This window comes from Bombina bombina, unplaced genomic scaffold, assembly GCF_027579735.1.
Source record: "Bombina bombina isolate aBomBom1 unplaced genomic scaffold, aBomBom1.pri scaffold_1520, whole genome shotgun sequence".
NCBI classification, from domain to species: Eukaryota; Metazoa; Chordata; class Amphibia; order Anura; family Bombinatoridae; genus Bombina; species Bombina bombina.
The window spans coordinates 11,841-36,143 of NW_026512073.1; the positions used below are offsets into that span (position 1 = coordinate 11,841).

Sequence of the window (24,303 nt, forward strand, 5' to 3'; positions counted from 1 at the left end):
AAGAACCTTAAGAACTAAATTCAAACTCCAAGGAGGAGCAATAGGTCTAAACACAGGCCTGATTCTAGTCAGAGCCTGACAAAAAGATTGAACATCCGGAATATCTGCCAGACGTTTGTGTAGCAAAATAGATAAAGCAGAAATCTGTCCCTTTAAGGAACTTGCTGAGAACCCTTTCTCCAATCCTTCTTGGAGAAAAGATAAAATTAGAGTTCCCAGAAAGGGTACTCGTGTCTGAGGAACCCACAAACTCATGTCCAAGTTTACCTTCTACCCGCGGGTCCCTAGGAAGGAAAGTATGAAGTCTGTATGGGACTTTGCTAGTTGAAATGATGACACCTGGATCAGAATGTCGTCCAGATAAGGCGCCACTGTGATTCCTCGCGGTCGTAGAACTGCCAGTAAAGACCCAAGAACCTTAGTAATGATCTTTGTGGATAGGAATGAAGGTATGCATCCTTTAAATCCAATGTTGACATAAGTTGACCTTCTTGAATCAATTAAAGGGACACTGAACCCATTTTTTTTCTTTCGTCATTCAGATAGAGCATGCAATTTTAAGCAACTTTCTTATTTACTCCTATTATCACATTTTCTTCATTCTCTTGCTATCTTTATTTGAAATGCAAGAATATAAGTTTAGATGCCGGCCCATTTTTGGTGAACAACCTGGGTTGTCCTTGCTGATTGGTGGATAAATTCATCCACCAATAAAAAAGTGCTGTCCAGAGTTCTGAACCAAACAAAAAGCTTAGATGCCTTCTTTTTCAAATAAAGATAGCAAGAGAACAAAGAAAAATTGATAATAGGAGTAAATTAGAAAATTGTTTAAAATTGCATGTTCTATCTGAATCAAGAAATAAAAAAATTGGGTTCAGTGTCCCTTTAAAGAATGGTACGGATAGTTTCCATCTCAAACGATTGAACTCTGAAAAACTTGTCCAGACTTGAGATCTAAGATAGATCTGAAGATTTCCTCTTTAGGAACTACAAACAGGTTGGAAGAAAAAAAACCCTGTCCTTATTCCTGAGTAGGAACGGGACAGATGACTCCCATGGAGGGGAGGTCTCTTACACAATGCAAGAACGCCTCTCTCTTTATCTGGTCTACAGACAATCGAGAAAGAAGGAACCTTCCTCTGGGGGAAGAATTTCCGAATTCCAGCTGGTATCCCTGAGACACTATCTCAAATGCCATGGGGTCCTGAATCTCTCTTATCCAACCGGAAGGAAGAGAAGAATTAAAATAAAGGGTATAGAAATGTTTGTAGAAAATCAAAACTACACCTTCTAAAACCAGGTGACAGAGGCTGTTATCTCTGTGAGCTGGATAACATTTGCCATTGTATGTATTGGGTACTTGCAAAGCGCGGTTAATCCCCATAAGGGTCTCAAGGCGCTGCTCATTTTATCAACCTCAGAAGGCTGAAAGGCTGAGTGAACCTCGCCGGGGATGACTAATAGTCTCAAACAATATTTCCAACCAGTATACCATCACACCTGTGACAGTAGTCAAGAACACAGATGGTTGAGTAAACCCTGGTGTGTGCTCCCTTACAAAATTCTTCAGAGGACTAACCTCTAAGGATATTAGACTAAGGAAGGACGTGAAGCCATTCAGCTGTTGCAAGAATAGGAAATGCCTATGATTTTACCCTATGTAAAAATATAGGATGCGTCCCAACCCCTGAATGGATTATGAAGGGAGCAGGGCACAAGCTGTCGACCATAAAACTTCGATGGAAGCTATAGGAGAAATTTGTGGCCATAGACAAACTTCCAAACAGGAATTACCGTAGAAGGGTCTATGAAATATAGGCACTACCTAAGTATCATTCCAACTGAAAATGAGATTCTCAGTAACATGGAAGAATCCTGTATCAAAAACAATTCCTCTAGCCCTGCCGTTGTATGGAAATAAAGGACAAATTGGAGGAGGAGTTAAATGCAAAATCAATAAATCTTTTCACATGGAAAGCAATACTGTGCCCTTAGAGGAAAAGAAATTCTATACATGCGTTTGGGCCATTCATTTATGAGAAAGTACATAGAATAACTTGTCCAGACTTTTGAGATCTAAGATAGATCTGAAGATTTCCTCTTTAGGAACTACAAACAGGTTGGAAGAAAAAAACCCTGTCCTTATTCCTGAGTAGGAACGGGACAGATGACTCCCATGGATGGGAGGTCTCTTACACAGTGCAAGAACGCCTCTCTCTTTATCTGGTCTACAGACAATCGAGAAAGAAGGAACCTTCCTCTGGGGGAAGAATTTCTGAATTCCAGCTGGTATCCCTGAGACACTATCTCAAATGCCATGGGGTCCTGAATCTCTCTTATCCAACGGGAAGGAAGAGAAGAATTAAAATAAAGGGTATAGAAATGTTTGTAGAAAATCAAAACTACACCTTCTAAAACCAGGTGACAGAGGCTGGATTCAAACTGCTGGCCTTCCATCTGGTAGGCTGTTTGCTTACCCACTAAGTCACCAGGGATTTTGATCCCCTATTAGCCAATATAAAGCTGAATTCAGTCCTGGATCTTATCCAGGGAAAATACTCAAACCTGCAACCCTTGGATTGCTACATACCTCAGCCACAGTGACTTAGCATGCTGAGCTATCTTTTAAGGCTCTGTGAGCTGGTTAACATTTGCCATTGTATGTATTGGGTACTTGCAAAGCGCGGTTAATCCCCCATAAGGGTCACAAGGCGCTGCTCATTTTATCAACCTCAGAAGGCTGAAAGGCTGAGTGAAGCTCACCGGGGATGACTAATAGTATCAAACAATCCGCTAGATTTAGAGTTTTGTCGGTAAAGACCTGCGTAGCTAACGCTGCTTTTTTTCCCAACGCACCCTTAAGACAACGCTGGTATTTAGAGTTGTCTGAGTGGCTGCGTTAGGCTCAGAAAAGGGTGCGTTGAGCCTAATTTAGCTCCACTTCAACCCTCAATACCAGCGTTGCTTACGGTAGCGGTAAGCTGGAAAAACGTGCTTGTGCACGATATCCTCATAGGAAACAATGGGGCTGAGCTGGCTGAAAAAAAACCTAACACCTGCAAAAAAGCAGCGTTCAGCTCCTAACGCAGCCCCATTGTTTCCTATGGGGAAACACTCTCTAAGTCTGCACCTAACACCCTAACATGAACCCCGAGTCTAAACACCCCTAACCTTACACTTATTAACCCCTAATTTGCCGCCCCCCACTATTGCTGACACCCGCATTATATTATTAACCCCTAATCTGCCGCTCCGGACACCGCAAACCTACATTATCCCTATGAACCCCTAATCTGCTTCCCCTAACATCGCCGACACCTACATTATATTTATTAACCCTTAATCTGCCCCCCAACGTCGCCGCTACCTTACCAACACTTATTAACCCCTAATCTGCCGACCGGACCTCTTCAATCTTCATCCATCCAGAGCGGAGCCATCTTCAAAGGAGCCGACGCGGACCCATCCTCCTCAACCGACAACTTCCTGACGAATGAAGGTTCCTTTAAGGGACGTCATTCAAGATGGCATCCCTTCAATTCCGATTGGCTGATAGGATTCTATCAGCCAATCGGAATTAAGGTAGGAAAAATCTGATTGGCTGATGCAATCAGGCAATCAGATTGAAGTTCAATCCGATTGGCTGATCCAATCAGCCAATCGTATTGAGCTTGCATTCTATTGGCTGATCGGAACAGCCAATAGAATGCAAGCTTAATACGATTGGCTGATTGGATCAGCCAATCGGATTGAACTTCAATCTGATTGGCTGATTGCATCAGCCAATCAGATTTTTCTACCTTAATTCCGATTGGCTGATAGAATCCTATAAGCCAATCGGAATTGGATGGCGTCCCTTAAAGGAACCTTCATTCGTCGGGAAGTCGTCGGTTGAAGAGGATGGGTCCGCGTCGGCTCCTTTGAAGATGGCTCCGCTCTGGATGGATTTTTATTTTGGGGGGCTTTTTTATTTTATTAGGGGGCTTAGATTAGGTGTAATTAGTTTAAACTTCTTGTAATTCTTTTTTATTTTTTGTAATTTAGTGTTTGTTTGTTTTTGTATTATAGAATAGTTTATTTTATTGTATTTTAATTTAGCTAATTGTAGGTAATTTATTTAATTAATTTATTGATAGTGTAGTGTTAGGTGTATTTGTAACTTAGGTTAGGATTTATTTTACAGGTAATTTTGTACTTATTTTAACTAGGTAGCTATTAAATAGTTATTAACTATTTAATAGCTATTCTACCTAGTTAAAATAAATACAAAGTTGCCTGTAAAATAAATATAAATCCTAAAATAACTACAATGTAATTATTAGTTATATTGTAGCTATATTAGGGTTTATTTGATAGGTAAGTATTTAGTTTTAAATAGGATTAATTTAGTTAATTTAAGGAATATTATTTCATTTATTTTAAATTATATTTATGTTAGGGGGGTGTTAGGGTTAGAGTTAGGTTTAGGGGTTAATAACTTTATTATAGTAGCGGCGACGTTGCGGGCGGGAGATTAGGGGTTAATAATTGTAGGTAGGTGGCGGTGATGTTAGGGAGGGCAGATTATGGGGTTAATACTATTTATTATAGTGTTTGTGAGGCGGGAGTACGGTGGTTTAGGGGTTAATACATTTATTATAGTGGCGGCGAGGTCCAGTCGGCAGATTAGGGGTTAATAAGTGTAGTTAGGTAGCGTCGACGTTGGGGGGGGCAGATTAGGGGTTAATAAATATAATATAGGGGTCGGCGATGTTAGAGGCAGCAAATTAGGGGTTTATAGGTATAATGTAGGTGGCAGAGGTGTCCGGTCGGCAGATTAGGGGTTACATTTTTTTTATTATAGTGGCGGCGATGTGGGGGGGCCTCGGTTTAGGGATACATAGGTAGTTTATGGGTGTTAGTGTACTTTGTAGCACAGTAGTTAAGAGCTTTATATTCACGCGTTAGCCCATAAAGCTCTTAACTACTGACTTTTTTTTTGGCGGTAGGAGTCTTGTCGGTAGAGGCTCTACCGCTCACTTCTTCCAAGACTCCAAATACCAGCGTTAGGCAGATCCCATAGAAAAGATAGGATGCGCAATTGGCGTAAGGGGGATCTGCGGTAGCCTGGAGTCGCGGTGAGGAAGTGAGCGTTAGACCCTTTCCTGCCTGACTCTAAATACCAGCTGGCGGTAAAAAAGCAGCGTTAGGACCCCTTAACGCTGCTTTTGAAGGCTAACGCCAAACTCTAAATCTAGGTGAATGTTTCCAACCAGTATACCATTACACCTGTGACAGTAGTTAAGAACACAGATGGTTGAGTAAACCCTGGTGTGTGCTCCCTTACAAAATTCTTCAGAGGACTAACCTCTAAGGATATTAGACTAAGGAAGGACGTGAAGCCATTCAGCTGTTGCAAGAATAGGAAATGCCTATGATTTTACCCTATGTAAAAATATAGGATGCGTCCCAACCCCTGAATGGATTATGAAGGGAGCAGGGCACAAGCTGTGGACCATAAAACTTTGATGGAAGCTATAAGAGAAATTTGTGGCCATAGACAAACTTCCAAACAGGAATCGCCGTAGAAGGGTCTATGGTCCAATTTAATATCTATGGAATGCATAGGTTCAAACGGAACCCCTTGAAGAACCTTAAGAACTAAATTCAAACTCCAAGGAGGAGCAATAGGTCTAAACACAGGCCTGATTCTAGTCAGAGCCTGACAAAATGATTGAACATCCGGAATATCTGCCAGACGTTTGTGTAGCAAAATAGATAAAGAAGAAATCTGTCCCTTTAAGGAACTTGCTGAGAACCCTTTCTCCAATCCTTCTCGCAGAAAAGATAAAATTAGAGTTCCCAGAAAGGGTACTCGTGTCTGAGGAACCCACAAACTCATGTCCAAGTTTACCTTCCACCCGCGGGTCCCTAGGAAGGAAAGTATGAAGTCTGTATGGGACTTTGCTAGTTGAAATGATGACGCCTGGATCAGAATGTCGTCCAGATAAGGCGCCACTGTGATTCCTCTGGGGTCGTAGAACCGCCAATAAAGACCCAAGAACCTTAGTAATGATCTTTGTGGATAGGAATGAAGGTATGCATCCTTTAAATCCAATGTTGACATAAGTTGACCTTGAATCAATTAAAGGGACACTGAACCCAATTTTTTTTCTTTCGTCATTCAGATAGAGCATGCAATTTTAAGCAACTTTCTAATTTACTCCTATTATCACATTTTCTTCATTCTCTTGCTATCTTTATTTGAAATGCAAGAATATAAGTTTAGATGCCGGCCCATTTTTGGTGAACAACCTGGGTTTTCCTTGCTGATTGGTGGATAAATTCATCCACCAATAAAAAAGTGCTGTCCAGAGCCTAAACCAAACAAAAAGCTTAGATGCCTTCTTTTTCAAATAAAGATAGCAAGAGAACAAAGAAAAATTGATAATAGGAGTAAATTAGAAAGTTGTTTAAAATTGCATGTTCTATCTGAATCAAGAAAGAAAAAATTTGGGTTCAGTGTCCCTTAAAGAATGGTACGGATAGTTTCCATCTCAAACGATTGAACTCTGAAAAACTTGTCCAGACTTTTGAGATCTAAGATAGATCTGAAGATTTCCTCTTTATGAACTACAAACAGGTTGGAAGAAAAAAAACCCTGTCCTTATTCCTGAGTAGGAACGGGACAGATGACTCCCATGGAGGGGAGGTCTCTTACACAGTGCAAGAACGCCTCTCTCTTTATCTGGTCTACAGACAATCGAGAAAGAAGGAACCTTCTTCTGGGGGAAGAATTTCCGAATTCCAGCTGGTATCCCTGAGACACTATCTCAAATGCCCAGGGGTCCTGAATCTCTCTTATCCAACCGGAAGGAAGAGAATAATTAAAATAAAGGGTATAGAAATTTTTGTAGAAAATCAAAACTACACCTTCCAAAACCAGGTGACAGAGGCTGGATTCAAACTGCTGGCCTTCCATCTGGTAGGCCGTTTGCTTACCCACTAAGTCCCCGGGGATTTTGATCCCCTATTAGCCAATATAAAGATGAATTCAGTCCTGGATCTTATCCAGGGAAAATACTCAAACCTGCAACCCTTGGATTGCTACATACCTCAGCCAAAGTGACTTAGCATGCTGAGCTATCTTTTAAGGCTCTGTGAGCTGGATAACATTTGCCATTGTATGTATTAGGTACTTGCAAAGCGCGGTTAATCCCCCGTAAGGGTCTCAAGGCGCTGCTCATTTTATCAACCTCAGAAGGCTGAAAGGCTGAGTGAACCTCGCCGGGGATGACTAAGAGTCTCAAACAATGTTTCCAACCAGTATACCATCACACCTGTGACAGTAGTCAAGAACACAGATGGTTGAGTAAACCCTGGTGGGTGCTCCCTTACAAAATTCTTCAGAGGACTAACCTCTAAGGAAGGACGTGAAGCCATTCAGCTGTTGCAAGAATAGGAAATGCCTATGATTTTACCCTATGTAAAAATATAGGATGCGTCCCAACCCCTGAATGGATTATGAAGGGAGCAGGGCACAAGCTGTCGACCATAAAACTTCGATGGAAGCTATAGGAGAAATTTTTGGCCATAGACAAACTTCCAAACAGGAATTGCCGTAGAAGGGTCTATGAAATATAGGCACTACCTAAGTATCATTCCAACTGAAAATGAGATTCTCAGTAACATGGAAGAATCATGTATCAAAAACAATTCCTCTAGCCCTGCCGTTGTACTGAAATAAAGGACAAATTGGAGGAGGAGTTAAATGCAAAATCAATAAATCTTTTCACATGGAAAGCAATACTGTGCCCTTAGCGGAAAAGAAATTCTATACATGCGTTTGGGCCATTCATTTATGAGAAAGTACATAGAATAAAACGCTACTGTCTCTTTAAATCTCAAATTAACCCATTATTGTGCGTTTGATTATCATCCTACAGCCCACAAGGATGAATTAACAAATAAACAGTTACAAGTCTGCTACTAAAATTTACACAGAAAAAAAACGTTACTGTGACTTTAAATTTTACAGGAATATCTTAGTGTAAATAAACATCACTATGTACACTGTAAGAAACCGCAGAGAACTGCCTGTGGTTCAAAATTAATCTGGACACCATAGTATCAAATTGTGACATGTAGAAAAAGAACAGTACTGTTTCTTTAAAATTTAAAAGAAAATTATCTGTTATGTGCTGTTGTAGGGCCCTATAACACTGACCAAAGCAACGGAATCTGCAAAATAAAGATCACAGAGAAAAATTTCACCATGTGTTTATTGTGCTTTGTAGACTGACATGCAAGAAGCAAACACACAGTACCGGACCTGCTTAACCTTAATTAATGTGACAAAGTTGCTCAAGCATCCATAAGAGTTTAGCCAACCGAGGTTACTAACACATCTGTCATGACGTTTATATATGTCTAGCACTAATCGCCACTAAGCTGAGAAAATTGCTCTGCCCCACTAGCGACGGTACTCATATTTAATGGATAAAGAACCCATGCGTGTGAAGCTCCGCCCTTCGTGGGCGTAACAGTACTCCATTTCCCATCACTCTCACTGTTACCGTGATCAGAGATGGAGTAAGGAGCTCAAAACGGCGGGAAGAAAACTCCGCCCATCGTGGGTGTCACCTTTCCCACTCACCCGGTAGCCATTAACATCCATGGCGATCTGACACCGGGAACAAAATTCAAATAAAGCAAACAACGATTTTAAGGACTATAAGTATTGCTTTGCACTAGCGACTGATGTAACATCACTATGCACTTCTAAAGACCGGGTTTGAACCCTGGGAGTTCTCAGCGCGCACACAATATTTACAGTGTAGTCTGACCTGTCCCTTGCGTGGAAAGCTATTAACTCTTTAACCTTCTGACTTCCGACCAGAAATAAAAGCTATTCAACTCCCAGTAGGTATACATACTCCCCAAAGTCTCTATAATATAGTGCTACCCATCACAATAAGGAGCCTATTAATCTTAGTCCTGAACATGGGATGGAAAAAAAATAATTTTGCCGGGCGAAATGTAACACTGACTCCATCCAGCCCCAGAGTCTGTACAATGTACCTCAGGCCATCACAATAAGGAGCCCATCTACAGCTTAGCCCTTGACATGTGAATGTATTAAAATAGTGCTCACTTTCTTCTGAGAGAATGTGTCCCCAGACAAATAAAGTTAGCACTTACCTCGAAGCTGTGCAACAGCATGGCAGTCCAGCAGGTGTAAGAGGTCTCTCTCTCTCTTCCTCCCATAGCCCTGTGGAACAAGATAAGCCTGAGTTAAGAGAACTTAGGCTATCTGGAATAGGGCAGCAAATAAATATAGGAGGCGCAGTGAGAATTATGTCCCACCAGTTCCTATTGCTTAAAAGCCACCAAATAATTCTCTCTTTTTTCCTGTAGAGATTGATCTGGTCTAGGCTACACCCTGGAGCAAAGTAGCACTCAGTGGTACTACTTAAAGAATAATAAAAACTTGATTGAAGAATCTTTACTAACACCTCACTTTACCTCTTCCTATCACTAACACAGGCAAAGAGAATGACTGGAGTGGGAGGGAAGGGAGGAGCTATATATACAGCTCTGCTGTGGTGCTCTTTGCCTCCTCCTGCTGACCAGGAAGCGATATCCCATAAGTAAGGATGACATCCGTGGACTCGTCATATCTTGTAAAAGAAAAATATATATAGCTGAATAGGGTTGCCACCTTTTTTGGAAAAAAATACCGGGGCCATGTTAATTAACATAAATTTGCATAACTAATTAACCACATAACTCAAAAACTAAAGCTGATAGGACTGATTTTAACCCTTTCGTGACAGGGTTAAAGTGTCTACATCGGAACACCTGTTCCGATGTAGACAAATTGAAACTACGCGATCGTGCATACGATCGCAAGATTTCAATTATTGGATCGCATCTGGGGGCGTCCCTACAACCCTAGGAACGCCCTCCAGACCGCGATCAAGTCCTTGAAGCGCAGAAGGCTTCAGGACAGCCGCTTGTTATGACGTTCTATTCCGTCATAATGGCTTTAAAGCCCAGTGTAAATATGACGGAATAGAACGGCATAACGGCGTTAAAAGGTTAAATGCTAATTTGTTTATAACTTGTATTCATCACACTCAGAAGGCGTTTCATTTTGACAAGGGCTTTCTTTCAATATTTATTCATTATTTTATACATTGATATTAACCTTTAAAAATACTGGTCGTGTTGGTAAAATACCGGCAACCCTACTGATACTGTATATTTCTGTTTAAATTGAGTGATGGTAAAAATGCTCAGGTTTTTTGGGAAGTTTTAGTTTGAAATGACACACACTTCATTGACGTATACCGTGGCCGGGATATAGACTTTATTTCTGTTGGTACCAAGAAGCCGCCGCATGAATATATAAACTCCAGTCACACTCAGAAGTACAAATACAACAGTATACAGTAACGTCCTAATGAATGAGTTATAGCTACATGCAGCTAAAATTTAGAATACAGGAACACATAGACCATGGCATACACTGTTGGTTATCCACGTGGGAATCATACAGGGAGCCGCCATCTTCCGTATCCGAAAAAACACATGGTAGACTTAATCAAAATGGCTACGAGGTCCAAACCGCGATACCCGATTGGACAGCTCCGTCCATTACTACACGCGAATTGGCTTACACCTACAACGTTACTTTATTGGTTTTCACCTTGCGCTCCATCACAAGCATTTCAATTCTTATTGGTTGCATGTTCGGCAAAATAGGATTGGCTGTATAACGAAGGGGGTGTTCTAATATGTTGCCTTGCACAGATTGGCTATCGTAACACACGTGACACGTAGTCTTTATTAGCACTGCCGCGGAAGCTTTGCGTGCACTCGGTTTCTTGTCACAGCCATCTCACATCAAGGCAGGACAGCTAAGATATTTGCCTCTGTTGATCAACAGAAACTTTATAAACAACCACCATGGTGAAACTCGCTAAGGTAAATATCTGTCAAGCTGGTTTGTATGCATCATTTACACCTATAAATGGGCACCTTCTGTTTTATTTTTTATATATAGTTGCGTATTTGTATTTCGTGATCATGGAAACGTCTACCTATGTATTTGTAGATTTGCAACGTTCTCTAACAGAGCAAATCTGCACCATGGGTATCTTGTGGCGAGCGGGCCATTGTCTGTGTGCATGCGCAAATGGTTACAGTAAAGGCGCGCTTGGTTAGTGATGTGCGCTTTACGTCACCCCACGTGGCCTTAAAGTGTCGCGATACGTAATTAAATTTTATCGGTCAGTGGTGTATTACATTCTTTAGCAACGTATTCAAAGCGTATGGTTTATTCCACATAGCAGTATGATCGTTCTTTAAGCTGACATGTATTTTGTGTGCTTCTCGGTTCTCTTGTTGCCACTTCTGATACGGTAGACTCGGCTTCGCCATTTTGAGTATGCATTAGCGTGAACTTTCTAGTCCCGACTTCCGGTGTCACGCACGTGGATGACTCCCGCTTGGTGCCCTGTAGTGGTGTGCTAAGGTCCTCCACGTGGCCGTCAGACTTTGTAGTAGGAATGTAAGACTAGACGATTCACATCACTTATGTAGTGACGCGCGTCGTACCTAAAACGTATCTATTACGGCGTATGCAAGTGTGTGTGTGTGTATATATATATATATATATATATATATATATATATATATATATATATATATATATATATATATATATATATATATATATATATATATATGTGTGTAATCATTTTTTTGCTATAATCTCTAAAACTGGCTAAAATTTTAAATATTAAGGTGAAATTAGTTCAATGCACATCGCACCTATTATGCTTAAAGCTTTTTGTTAAATTATGTATATATTTTTTTTTGGTAGTTCAAGTAACATGTTTTAAAGTTTTACTCTTGATAATACTGTCTAATTTTTTTTTGTATCAAACTGTTGAGACCTCTATTTCTTGTTTGCTATATGGATTGCTCTTATTTAGCACAGGGGCATCCATTAAGAAGTGATATTCTTTTAAATGGATCAGATAAAACATGTTTACACTGTATACTCAATTTTTTTTTTTCAACATAACATAAATGCAATAGACCACTAAATTCATATCCTTTTATCAATAGGCATCAAAAATGCAAGCTAAATCGAAAAAGGCTGCCCCACCACCCCCAAAAGATGTAGATGATAGTGATGAAGAAGAAGATATGGAAGAAGATGATAGTAGTGAAGAGGAGGTAACCTGTTTGTGGCATAGTGATGGGGGGTTGACAGTGTTTTTGTGATTCAGATGGAGCATACAATTTTAAGTTTCCAATTTACAGCTTTTGATATATTTGCTTTGGTATTGTAGATAACTAGACACAAGTAGCATGCATATATTAAAGGGACATTAAACACTAAATACATGCTAGATAGAATGATGCATTCAAAGAAAAGATTAGTCCATGACTAACATGTAGATGTATTTTTTAAAGTTGCATTAGTTGTTTAAAAAGTGACAAAATAAGTGTAAAGTTTTAGTGTCTATAAAACTCTGGGAGCTGCCATGTTGTAACTTGTGTTACCTTCTCTGCTGTGGCCAATTAGAGACAGTTATACATAGGTCACTAGAGTGTGCAGCCAATGGTTGTGCTGGACTTAAGTGTTCTGCACTTCCATTTCTAACAGGAACTGAAAAGCTCACAATTTCAGAATGGAATTACAGGCAAAGAGGACAAAATAAATAATGAAAGTATACTGCAGAGTTGTTTTATTATATACAATTTATCATTTTATATTACCATCTCAAAGTGTTTAATGTCCCTTTAAGCTCTATATAGCAGGAATAAAGTGCTGTAACTTAGTGTTATTGTGTAACATTCTTGTTAAACTGCTGGCGTATAGTGCTACAGACATCTGCATATTTCCTTAGTGTACCTCCTTGCTTTTCAACAAAAAGATAAGAAGCGAATGAAGTATTTCAAAAGTAAATTGAAATGTGGATTAACATTATATACTCATATCTGAATCATGAATGAGAAATTTATTATGTCCCATTTAATGGATTGGAAGTTTCAAGGAACTGCCAAACAAATTCAGAGATGTTCTGAAAAAAAATCTATCATTTACAGTTCTTTTGAGCATGTATTTGGAAAGAATTACTTTTTTTTTTTTTTAAGGTGGTGGTTCCTGTGAAAAAAACTCCAGCTAAGAAGGCAGCAACCCCTGCAAAACCAACACCAGGGAAGAAAGCTGCAACTCCGGCAAAGGTGGTTACACCAGGAAAGAAGGGATCTACTCCAGCAGGGGCCAAAAATGGCAAACGGCAAAAGAAGCAGCAGGATAGTGAAGATGAGGAAGAGGACTCTGGTATGTTTTTTGATAGTGATTGTCTTGTCTTGATTATTAAGCAATAAAAGATATCTAAACAAAAATATATATATTTTTTATTAAGATGAGGAATCGGAGGAAGAAGAGAAACCAGTTGCTAAAAAGCCAGTGGCCAAGAAACCAGTAGCTAAGAAGGAAGAGTCCGACGACGATGGTGTGTTTTTTTTTTTCCTTTGTAGAAACTTAAGGGATAGTAAAGTCAAAATTAAACTAACGATTGAGAGAGCATGCAGTATTTAAATAACCTTCCAATTTACTATTAAACTTTGTGCGCTTAAAGGGCCATAACACCCAAATGTTTAAACACTTGAAAGTGATGCAGCATAGCTGTAAAAAGCTGACTTAGAAAATATCTCCTGAACATCTCTATGTAAAAAAGAAAGATATTTTACCTCAAAAGTTCCTCAGTAGCCACCTCCCATTGTAAAGGATTTCTAAGCAGCATTTTAGTGTGTCTGTCCTGGGACATCTGAAGGGATGAGCATCGTGCACTCATCTTATTTCACCAATCAGGTAAAGGAAGCTTACTATGAAATCTCATGAGATCACAGTAAAAGTTCATGACCTCAGCGCTGCTGTTCATTTCATTTCTTAATTTTTTTTACCTGCAGCTGAGTAACTTTTTACACAGAACTTACTCTGCTGAGCTGAGGAGATTGTGAGGTAAAATATCTTCCTTTTTTACAAAGAGATGCTCAGGTGATATTTTCCTGTCAGCTTTTTACAGTTATACTGCATCAGTTACAAGTGATTTAGCATATGAGTATTATGTCCCTTTAACATCCTTGGAAGAGTAAACAAAGGTGGGCTCAAAACACAGCATGCACATGTCGATAGAGTTTGTAACTATGTATGTCAGATTGCTAACATTGCTATAGGCATTCTTGCAAACACTGCTGCCAGATGGCTTAAAACATATGCACACTACTGAGCTCACCTAGGATTTACCCCTTATTATAAAGAACAAGAGAACTAAGCAAAATTTGATCATAGAACATGACTGCTTTCTAATACATTTATTTTTTGCTTTCCCTTTAAATGGACATACTAAAAAAAATCTTTAAAGCTTCAGATAGGGGTATACAATTTGAAACAACTTTCCAATATACTTTTATATTATATCATGTTTGCTTTATTCTCTTGGTATTTGTTGAATGAGCAGCAATGTGCTACTGGGAGCTAACTGAACACACCAATGACAAGAGATGGCTATACCTATAATACAAGTGGCAAAATGTCTTGGAGTTTACAGCACAAAATGCAGTAGCAGCAACGTTTCGGGCATACACAATTACTCATGCTATCACACAACTGAATTCACAACTGTTTATACCTTCTGACCACTAGATGGCTAGGGCCAGAACATTAACTCTTTAACAGCCTCCATAAAGGCAATATAAAAAAATCATTAAAAACAAGAAAACCCTCTCCTACTCTTAAAGACCTAAATATATTCATGTACTACATTAAATATTAGACAAAATCCCCAAAAAAGTACCCCAAGTAAAGACTGGAGTGGGCACTGTCAAACCTCTAAACGATTTCAGCTATTTTAAACTTTTAAAATCACTTCTACTTTCAAATGTGCTTTGTTCACTTGGTATCAGTCGGAATTAAATACGCATATATGCTACACTAGTGGGAGCTACTTGATGATCTGTGCCTGCTCACATTTATTGGCTAATTAGATGTTTAAATGTGGGCAGAGCTATGTTGGAGACAACACTAGAGCCGTTTGAGACAGAATAGTGGAACCTAAAAGTAATATCAGGACCAGTAATGTCAAAGCCCCTGTTTCTCAGCATTTTATTAAAATGGGCAACGCTATAAACCAATTGAGATTTCAAATAGTTTATAACTATGCCCTATAGAGGTGGTGAGAGGGAGCATAGCCTGAAACAATCTTTGATTTTTTTTTTTTTTTTAAATTGGGCACTATGCAGCCTAGTTGGTCTAAATAAAGATTGAGATTTGTCTTTTTTTTTTTTTTTTTTGTAAATTTGTGGGGGGGGGGTTTTAAATGGTACTGATTAGAGTTTTTCGCTAATATTTAATGTACATTAATATACATATATATGTCTTTAAGAGTAGTAGAGGGTTTTCTTGTTTTTAATGGATCTGTTATATTTCCTTTAAGATTCATTGCCTTTATGGAGGCTGTTAAAGTGAATGTAAATTTTGATGCTAAAGTGCCCGGTTTTTTAAATTATTAATAAAAACAGGGGCACTTTAATCAATTTACATTTCACTCGTGAAAAAATACCTTTTAAACTTGACAGCAGCTCCAGCTTCCTCCGGTCGTCGCAAGCCATTTCTGACGTTGGAAATGATGGATAAGTCATCCTCCAATCACGGCTTCCCCCCCGGGGGAATCAGTGTCTGATTCAACGCCGTGATTGGAGGAAGCCGTATTCCTCATTTTAGACCCAGGAAAAGGCTTTGAGACTGGTGGAGGATTAAAAGGTAAGTATCGGCTGTCAAGATTAAAAGGTAAGTATTTTTTCACAACACGAGTGAAATGTAAATTATGATGAATTAAAGTGCCCCTGTTTTTAATTGAATTTTAAAAAACCGGGCACTTTAGCACATTTTTTTTTTTTTTTTAATTGAGTAAATTGGAAAGTTTAAAATTACATGCTGTATCTGAATCATGAAAAATTTAATAAAACCTGAGTGTCCCTTTAACAATGTTTTGGCCCTAGAGTGCCATCTGGTGGTCAGAGGGTATAAATAGTTGTGAATTCAGTTGTATGATAGCATGAATAAGGGTGTATACCCGAAACGTTGCTGCTACTGCATTTGTTTGTGCTGTAAACTCCTATGAAGTTTTTCTGCCACTTTCCTTTGTTTTTTGATTCGTTTGGGGCAGTGAGTGGCTCCCGATTGTGGTGTGCATACCCCTTGGAGTGCTGTACCTACTATTCGGGATTTTGTATACCTATAATTCATACAGCCCCCTATCAACTTGCTCCCAGTAGTGCTTTGCTGCTCCTGAGCCTACCTAGGTATTTTCAACAGAGGATAGTGAGAGAATCTAATTAATACAAGTAAATTGGCAAGTTGTTAAATGATTTAAACAGCAAATAATTTTAGAGATTTTTCTTGCACTTTTAGTTGGTGGGGGATTACATGGTAAGTAAAAAAGACACCTATGGAATCTTTAGAAAACTAGCATTAATTCCATTGGATCAGTCTTAAGCACTAGTGTTTTTTTTAGCTATACTATTACTACTTTTTTAGATGAATCTGAGGAAGAAGAACCTGTTGCTAAGAAGTCACCAGTCGGTAAGCCTGCAGTGAAGAAACCAGCTGCACAGAAAGAAGAATCTGAGGAAGGTATGTCATGTGATCACTTGAATGGACAGTGTACCCCAATTTCCATATAAATGTTTGTAATACACTACTATTAAGAAATATGCATGGTTACAGATCTAAATATCCAGTATAAAACTTTTAAAACTTAGTAGCTCAGTTTGGCACTGTTGATGGGGTTAGACTGGGACACCCAGTGAAAGGGGCTGAAGCAGACTCTCTCCCTCCCCTGCTTATAGATTACGCAAATGAGTCTACAGATTCCTGCTAACTCCTAAGTCTACATCTGATATGTTGGGGCTTGGTTAGGAGTCTAAAAAATCAGCACAATGTTTTTTAAAAATATGTAAATCTGTACTTGGTTACAAAAACACTTCCAGATGGGCAATATATATGGATCTACAAAATATTTATGCAAATAAAGTGTACTATTTCCATTTTGAAGACAGGTAAGACTGTTAAACTAGCAATCTGCATGTAATAAGACATTTTTAAAAATCACTTCTATTTTCAAATGTGTTTTGTTCACTTGGTATCAATTGTTGAAATTAAATACGCACATATGCTACACTAGTGGGAGCTACTTGATGATCTGTGCCTGCTCCCATCTATTGGCTAAATGGACGTGTTTAAATAGCTGCCAGTATGGCAATGCTCTTCAGCAAAGGATAACAAAAGAAAGAAGCATATTTGATAAAAGTACACTTGGAAGGTGTAAAAACTGTTCCTTCTGAATCACAAATACGTTTGGGATTTCCTGTCCCTTTAACAATTAAACCAGTAATTATGAACTTATGGGACATTAAACGCTAAATAAATTTCATGCACCTTCCTCTAATTATGGGTGCCACCATTTTGGAATCTAGGTGTAGGTTTCACCGCAGGTGTCTGCACATGTGCAACAACTCTAGCTTTTACTGGTTTCCAGTGTGGTCGTGTTGTAAGTAGATTACAACATGGTGTCACCCATTACTAGAAGTAATCGCAGAATAACCTAAACTATGCTTGATGTAGTATTGGATGTTCTTTTAATTCTGAATTCCATGGTGGTGGTCAATGTATTATGACTTTCCTTTTCTATGGAAGGGCAGTTTCAGTTCTGTAGCTAAAAAACAATGTAACTGTCCCATTTTAGTATGGTTATTTTGTGAACTTCTTGCGTATGTATTTGTAATTTACTTTTAATAACTGTACCAGTTTCCTGGGAATCCTTTTGTGGGTTAGTGCAACTTGTCCCCTGTTAGAGGTTGCATATTAATGTACATTCAACATTTCTTTCACAATTTGGGAATAGTGTCCAGTGTAATAAACGTCATTTTTCCATTCCCCAAAAGAATCTGAAGAAGAAAAACCTGTTGCGAAAAAAACACCTGCCAATAAGACTGCAGCAAAAAAGCCAGTGGCAAAGAAAGATGAATCAGAGGATGATGAAGAGGAAGGTAAGTTGCCTCACTACATAAGATTATTTTGACCCACGCCTTCCATCTGCACAAATGATGATCACCAAGGGACTTAATACTGATATCTTTGATGTCTTACACTTTCTGATGTGTTATTTGGAAGATTATAGTTCGTTTTTAGTTTTCTCAAACTATACGTAACTGATCTGAATCTCTCACTTCAGACTCAGATGAAGAGATGGAGGTAGCACCTGCTGTTACCAAGGTAAAAAAATCTGCACCACCTAAAGCAAGTGAGGAGGACGATGATGAGGATGATGATGACGATGATGAGGATGACGACGAGGAAGATGAGGATGACGAGGATGAAGGTAATGGTGGTGAATAGATTGATACACTTAAAATATATTTTTATTTAGCTATATATATATATATATATATATATATATATATATATATATATATATATATATATATATATATATATATATATATATATATATATATATATATATATATATATATATATATATATATATATATATATATATATATATATATATATATATATATATATATATATATATATATATAATGTTCTTTTCTAGAGACTGTTAAAGATTCTGGAAAACGTAAAAAGGAGATGCCAAAACAGAAAAATGTTCCTGAAACAAAGAAGCAGAAGACAGAGACTGCACCAGAAGGTAACTAAACTAATGACTTAGTTCTACCTTATGGTCAATTTAGAGTAGTGTTTCTCACCCTTTTATTTATCAAGTACCCCATCAGGCATAAATATTCTAAGTACCCCCAATTGCACACACATTGGGTAACAAAAATATGTGAAATGTGGGCAATAGATAATGAAAGTGCATGCTACTGAGTACCCTTTACCAAAGCCCCAGGAGTACATGTAAGAACGGTTGAGAAACTAGGATTTGGAGAATATATTCAGTGCTCCCTTTATGGTCAGTTATTTAGAAATTATACTCTGGCAAAGAAAAAATAGTAAGATGTGATCAAAGCCTTTCTTCACTGATTGAAACTGTTGCATTTTATACAAGATTATAATTATTTCTCTCCCGTATTAGGCCTCTCTGTCTTTGTGGGCAACCTGAATTCAACAAAGGACTTTGATGAACTGAAAGATGCCCTCAGGGAATTCTTCTCAAAGAAGAATTTACCTGTTCAAGATGTTCGCATTGGATCATCAAAGTGAGGCTCTGTTTCTGCATCACAATTTTACTTTTCCTTCTATTTATCTTATACTAAACTTCATATATTTTCTAGGAAATTTGGTTATGTGGAGTTTTCTTCTGAAGAAGAGGTAGAACGGGCACTGAAATTCAATGGGAAAAAAGTTCTCGGTAGTGAGATGAAGTTGGACAAAGCATTGGACAAAAATAAGACCAAGGGTCCAGATAACAAGAAGGGTATGTATCAAATTAAGTATGTTGTAAGGTTTAGCTCATGCATTGTTTTGTAATGCATATGAAGACATTTTATTTATTTCTACAGACAGAGATGCACGTACCCTGTTTGTTAAAAATCTGCCATATAACACCACTTCGGAAGAGTTACAAGAAGTCTTTGAAAATGCTAAAGAGATCAGATTACCAGTTGGGAAAGATGGTTCTAGCAAAGGGTAAGTTTTCTAAGGTCCACATTTAATGTAATTCCCCTCACTAAGTCAAATTTTATATTTAATCTGCTAAAATTTGGTACTTTTGGAAATTTCAAGCCCTTTATGTGTAAAGATTGAGTGCTGAGACATGTTACTTTTAACAAGTGGTTTACTGTAAATGCACTAATGGTTAGCTTCTTTTTTTGGAGTCTTATTTGAGAAAAATTTTTGTTTTTTATTTTTTCTCCCTCCCCTACTTAGTATTGCATATGTTGAATTCAACACAGAAGAGGAGGCTGATAAGGCCATGGAGGAGAAACAAGGTTCAGAGGTTGAGGGTCGCTCCATTTTCATAGACTATACAGGGGATAAAAGCCAGAATTCTGCCTCTAAAAGAGGTAGTCAAGGAGGTATGTTATACAGTATTTCAAATCTCACCCCTCTACTCCCCTTTACATACTGTGAATGCAATTTTTGTCTGCATATAGCTTAAAACCTTACTTGTACTAAGGTAGCTGGATATGACTGAATTATCTTAGGGAAAAAATGATGTAACAATTGCAAAATTACTTCAGATAGTCATAAAGTTCTGATTCAGAACTTGGGTTTTAAAACCCCTTTCATGTACTTTGCTAGTAGGATTGTGTTTTTTGTTTTTTCAAGACAAATTGGAACATGGCCTTTTTTTACTGTGATATAGCTAGTGTCTTGCTCTTAAGCTACAATATGTTGCAATTCTTGAGCATGACATGGCCAGGGCATGGTTACAATGTACAAATACCTTTGTTGGCTCACTATCAATGTCCTCCTTAAGAGCTGTAATAAAGTTACATATGTATATATGTGTATAGAGTAATTGTTGCATTTTAATTTATTATATAGGAGAATTGCCATAGGTGTGTAACTTTGAGCTAACCGCAGATGGGGAAGTTTACTGGGTTCACACGGTTTCATGTCTGCAAGGTGCCAAATGGCACCCACATAAAAGCAATGATATTTTGAAGTTCTATTTGTGTGTTATACAATCTTATTTTTTTTTTTTGGTTTTAACATTGTTTTCTCACTGCATACTAGGTGAATCGAAAACGCTTGTTGTTAACAACCTCTCCTATAATGCTACCGAAGAGAGTTTGCAGGAAGTGTTTGAAAAAGCAGTAGCTATTAGGATACCACAGAACAACCAGGGTCGGCCAAAAGGGTAAGTGTTGATATGGCCTTGCTGGTCTTGTTTGTAGAACAGCAGATTTATAGTAAGGTGTAAATGGATGGTCTACAAAACATGATCTAAGCAAAACTTTTGGCATTTGAACAGACCACAAGACTGCAACATTTATACAAAAATACTATTATAAATAGGGGCACTCTCAGTCAAAGTTTAGAAAGCAGCCGTTTTGTTTAAAAACTTACCTCTTCACATTTTGTTTAAAAACTTACCTCTTCACACATCAGCAATGACTGATCTGGCTTCCTCCAATGACGGCTTCCCCCCAGGGGAATCATTGCCTGAGGCCATGCCGTGATTGTAGGAAGCCGGATTAGTCGGCGCTGACGTGTGAAGAGGATCTCCGTGCGGGGGAAGCTGCTCCGGCTTTAAAGAGGTGAGAGATTTAAGTTTTTAAACAAAACTGCTGCTTTCTAAACTTATGAAAGGTGCCTCTGTTTTTAATAGTAGTTTTAAAAACTGGGCTTTCATTCATCAAAGTTTACCTTAAATCTGTTTTTAAGTCTACTGTTAAAAAAAAAAAAAAGTATAACATTTCCTGTACACCTGATACTGGTTTTCTGTCTCCTTATTCCTGCAGTGATTAAACTTAAAGGTACATGAAACCCAAAAATTTTCTTTCATGATTCGGATAGAGAATACAATTTTTTAAACCACTTTCTAATTTACTTCAATTATCTAATCTGTTTAATTCTCTTGGTATCATTAGTTGATGGAGCAGCAATGCACTACTAGTTTCTAACTAAACACATGGGTGAGCCAATCACATTCAATAAATGTATGCAGCCACCAATCAACAGCTAGAACCTAGTTTCCCTGCTGCTCATGAACTTGCCTAGATAAACCTTTCAGCAAATAACAAGAAAAGGAAGCAAATTAAATAGAAGTAAATTGGAAAGTTGATTCAGATAGAGAATACATTTTTGGGTTTGATGTCCCTTTAAGTTTTATAAATGGCTTTTTGGTATAGTATAATCAAAATTCCAAAGTGTGTAGCAGACAAGAAATGTGAAATAAAAAAAACCTTTTAATGCTTGAAGGGCTGTCAACCTCTAATTGTACAATAGAATGAAAAATACAGCAGTGCTATAATAAGCTCACAAAAATCTAAGAGCAAGATTCACCATGTTTCGATTTCCATGTTTTAATTAGGAACTCTGTCTTTACCTACAATTTCCCATTTCATTTTTTATTTTTTCCAGCTTTGCCTTTGTAGAATTCAGTTCTGTTGAAGAGGCAAAGGATGCTATGGATTCCTCCAACAATGTAGATGTTGAAGGCCGGTCAATACGGCTTGAGTTCAGCCAGGGAGGTGGTCCACAGGGAGGCAACAGAGGAGGTATGGTCATGGCAATTGATGCATAGCCTTTATTTGGTTAGCCTAAATGTTTTTTCAGGAAGTGATGATTTTATCTGAAATCCTGATGAAACCTATCTTTTCTCTAGATAGTAAAGTGCTGATCAAAGAAGACTATTCCCACATGTTTTGCTTATTAACCAAGATAACTATCTTTGTGTTTTTTTTTCTTTTTAGCCTCTACACAGTCAAAAACACTTTTTGTCAAAGGTTTATCCGAGGACACTACTGAAGAAACATTAAGAGAATCCTTTGATGGCTCTGTGGGTGCTAGAATAGTAACAGACAGAGATACTGGAGCATCCAAAGGGTAATTCCTACTTTTGATTGTCTTCCTTATACTGTTTGGCAGTTAGTGTAATCTTATGATGTAATACCTTCTCAATGAGCACCGTCCTGTCAGTACCATGTGACAGAAGATGGTTTCGCGCGAGAAGCATATTAAAATCACAACTGCGCTATATTGTACCCCTCAGTCCATGAGGATGTAAATTGCCATATTGTTACAATTTATGTGGTTGATGTTTTTGATAGGTGTGAATCTGGTAAATCACTCTCCTATATTGGCAACTCAACATAAGTTGGTTAAATTGTTGCTATTGCTTTTCACACCTGTAAGATAAGGCTACTGCTATGATTGCATGACACTATCTGCGTTGAACAGGACTTTATGAATGTTCAATGTTACGCAGGTCATGGACTGTCTTGTATTGATTATATCGATGGTCTAAAGTATGTATACATTTTTCATTAATGCAATGCTCTTTTCTCGATTTGGTAAAAAAAATTAGGCATAATTTATGATGAATAGAATATAGGTATTTTCATATAAATGTAATTCTCCTGTTTTGTAGGTTTGGTTTTGTGGACTTTTCATCGGCAGAGGATGCCAAAGCTGCCAAAGATGCAATGGAGGATGGGGAAATTGATGGGAGCAGAGTCACACTGGACTTTGCAAAACCCAAGGGAGACAATCAGCGTGGTGGTGGTCGTGGTGGTTTTGGTGGCAGAGGTGGCTTTGGTGGCAGAGGTGGTGGTCGTGGAGGCTTTGGTAGAGGAGGTGGGCGTGGTGGTTTTGGCAGAGGTGGTGGCAACAGAGGAAGAGGTGGCTTTGGAGGAGGTAAGTGACAAACCATATTGGATGGACAGTTTGTGCAGATTCTAGTTAAAATTTGTCTTTATGGGACTTATGTATAATATGTTTCAAAATGTCCTTTTAGTTTGTTGTCCCCCTGTATTGTGACAGCCATCAGACAGTCACTGATGCACACACTGGTCTTGCCCATGATCAGTAGCAGCTGGTGTCACAAATGTGCATCTGAATCATTGAAGCTTAATTTCGACTTGTTTTTTTTTTTTTTTTTTTTTTTTTTAAATCCTAAAATACAGCTAACAAAACAATCTTGTCCTATCCCCCAGGTAGAGGAGGTGGATTCAGAGGTGGAAACCAAGGAAAGAAGATAAGGTTTGATGACTGAACAAAGTTCTCTCTCATTACCCCTTCAAACCTGAAACCATCTCCCTTAACTTAAAGGACTCTGATAGGGGCAGAAGGGGACACTGTGATTTCCCTGCCTCATACCACTCTTTGCCGGAGCCTTTAGTGGACATTCCAAAGTGGAGTTGTACTTTCCTGTTACCACCTGGATACCAAGTCATTTCATGAGAAGATGTGACTGCTTGATTATCCTTACAGACTTTTTTTTTAAGAAGTGTGTGTGTGAAGACCTTATCCTAAACCTGTCATTATCAAATTTTACCCACTGTAAAGAGAAAAAAATTTCTGTAGATTTTTTTTTTTTTTTCCCCCCCTGTAAATGCAGAATGTTAATGACTGTGCTTAAACAACTTGTCTTGTTCAGATTAAAGGACCTCATCTGGTTACTTATTTTTAGTATAACTGTTTCCAAATATTCTGCTCGTGTCTCAAAATTAAGTTTTTGGTTGGGAATCTTTTAAAAAAATATTAATCTTTACAGCTTTCATTTAGTTAAACAATCTTCCTAGATCTCAAGCTCTTGGTTC

General features: G+C 38.3%; 1 protein-coding gene and 2 non-coding genes across 3 annotated transcripts; all 3 read left to right on the plus strand.

The window, feature by feature from the left end:
- Positions 1-10,814: 10,814 nt before the first annotated feature.
- LOC128644107 (nucleolin) lies at positions 10,815-24,178 on the plus strand. The gene is made up of 17 exons (XM_053696823.1): positions 10,815-10,968; positions 12,118-12,228; positions 13,153-13,342; positions 13,428-13,517; positions 16,604-16,699; positions 18,010-18,114; positions 18,300-18,446; positions 18,684-18,779; positions 19,167-19,290; positions 19,366-19,508; positions 19,594-19,720; positions 19,961-20,109; positions 20,774-20,897; positions 22,124-22,260; positions 22,456-22,588; positions 23,133-23,398; positions 23,698-24,178. The coding sequence occupies exons 1-17, from the start codon at positions 10,951-10,953 to the stop codon at positions 23,754-23,756; spliced, it is 2,115 nt and encodes a 704-aa protein (XP_053552798.1). The 5' UTR covers positions 10,815-10,950; the 3' UTR covers positions 23,757-24,178.
- Positions 18,162-18,228, plus strand: LOC128644108 (small nucleolar RNA SNORD82). The gene has a single exon (XR_008399920.1). It is a non-coding gene; the product is annotated as a small nucleolar RNA SNORD82 (small nucleolar RNA).
- LOC128644109 (small nucleolar RNA SNORD20) lies at positions 20,216-20,297 on the plus strand. Its single transcript, XR_008399921.1, has one exon. It is a non-coding gene; the product is annotated as a small nucleolar RNA SNORD20 (small nucleolar RNA).
- Positions 24,179-24,303: the final 125 nt, after the last annotated feature.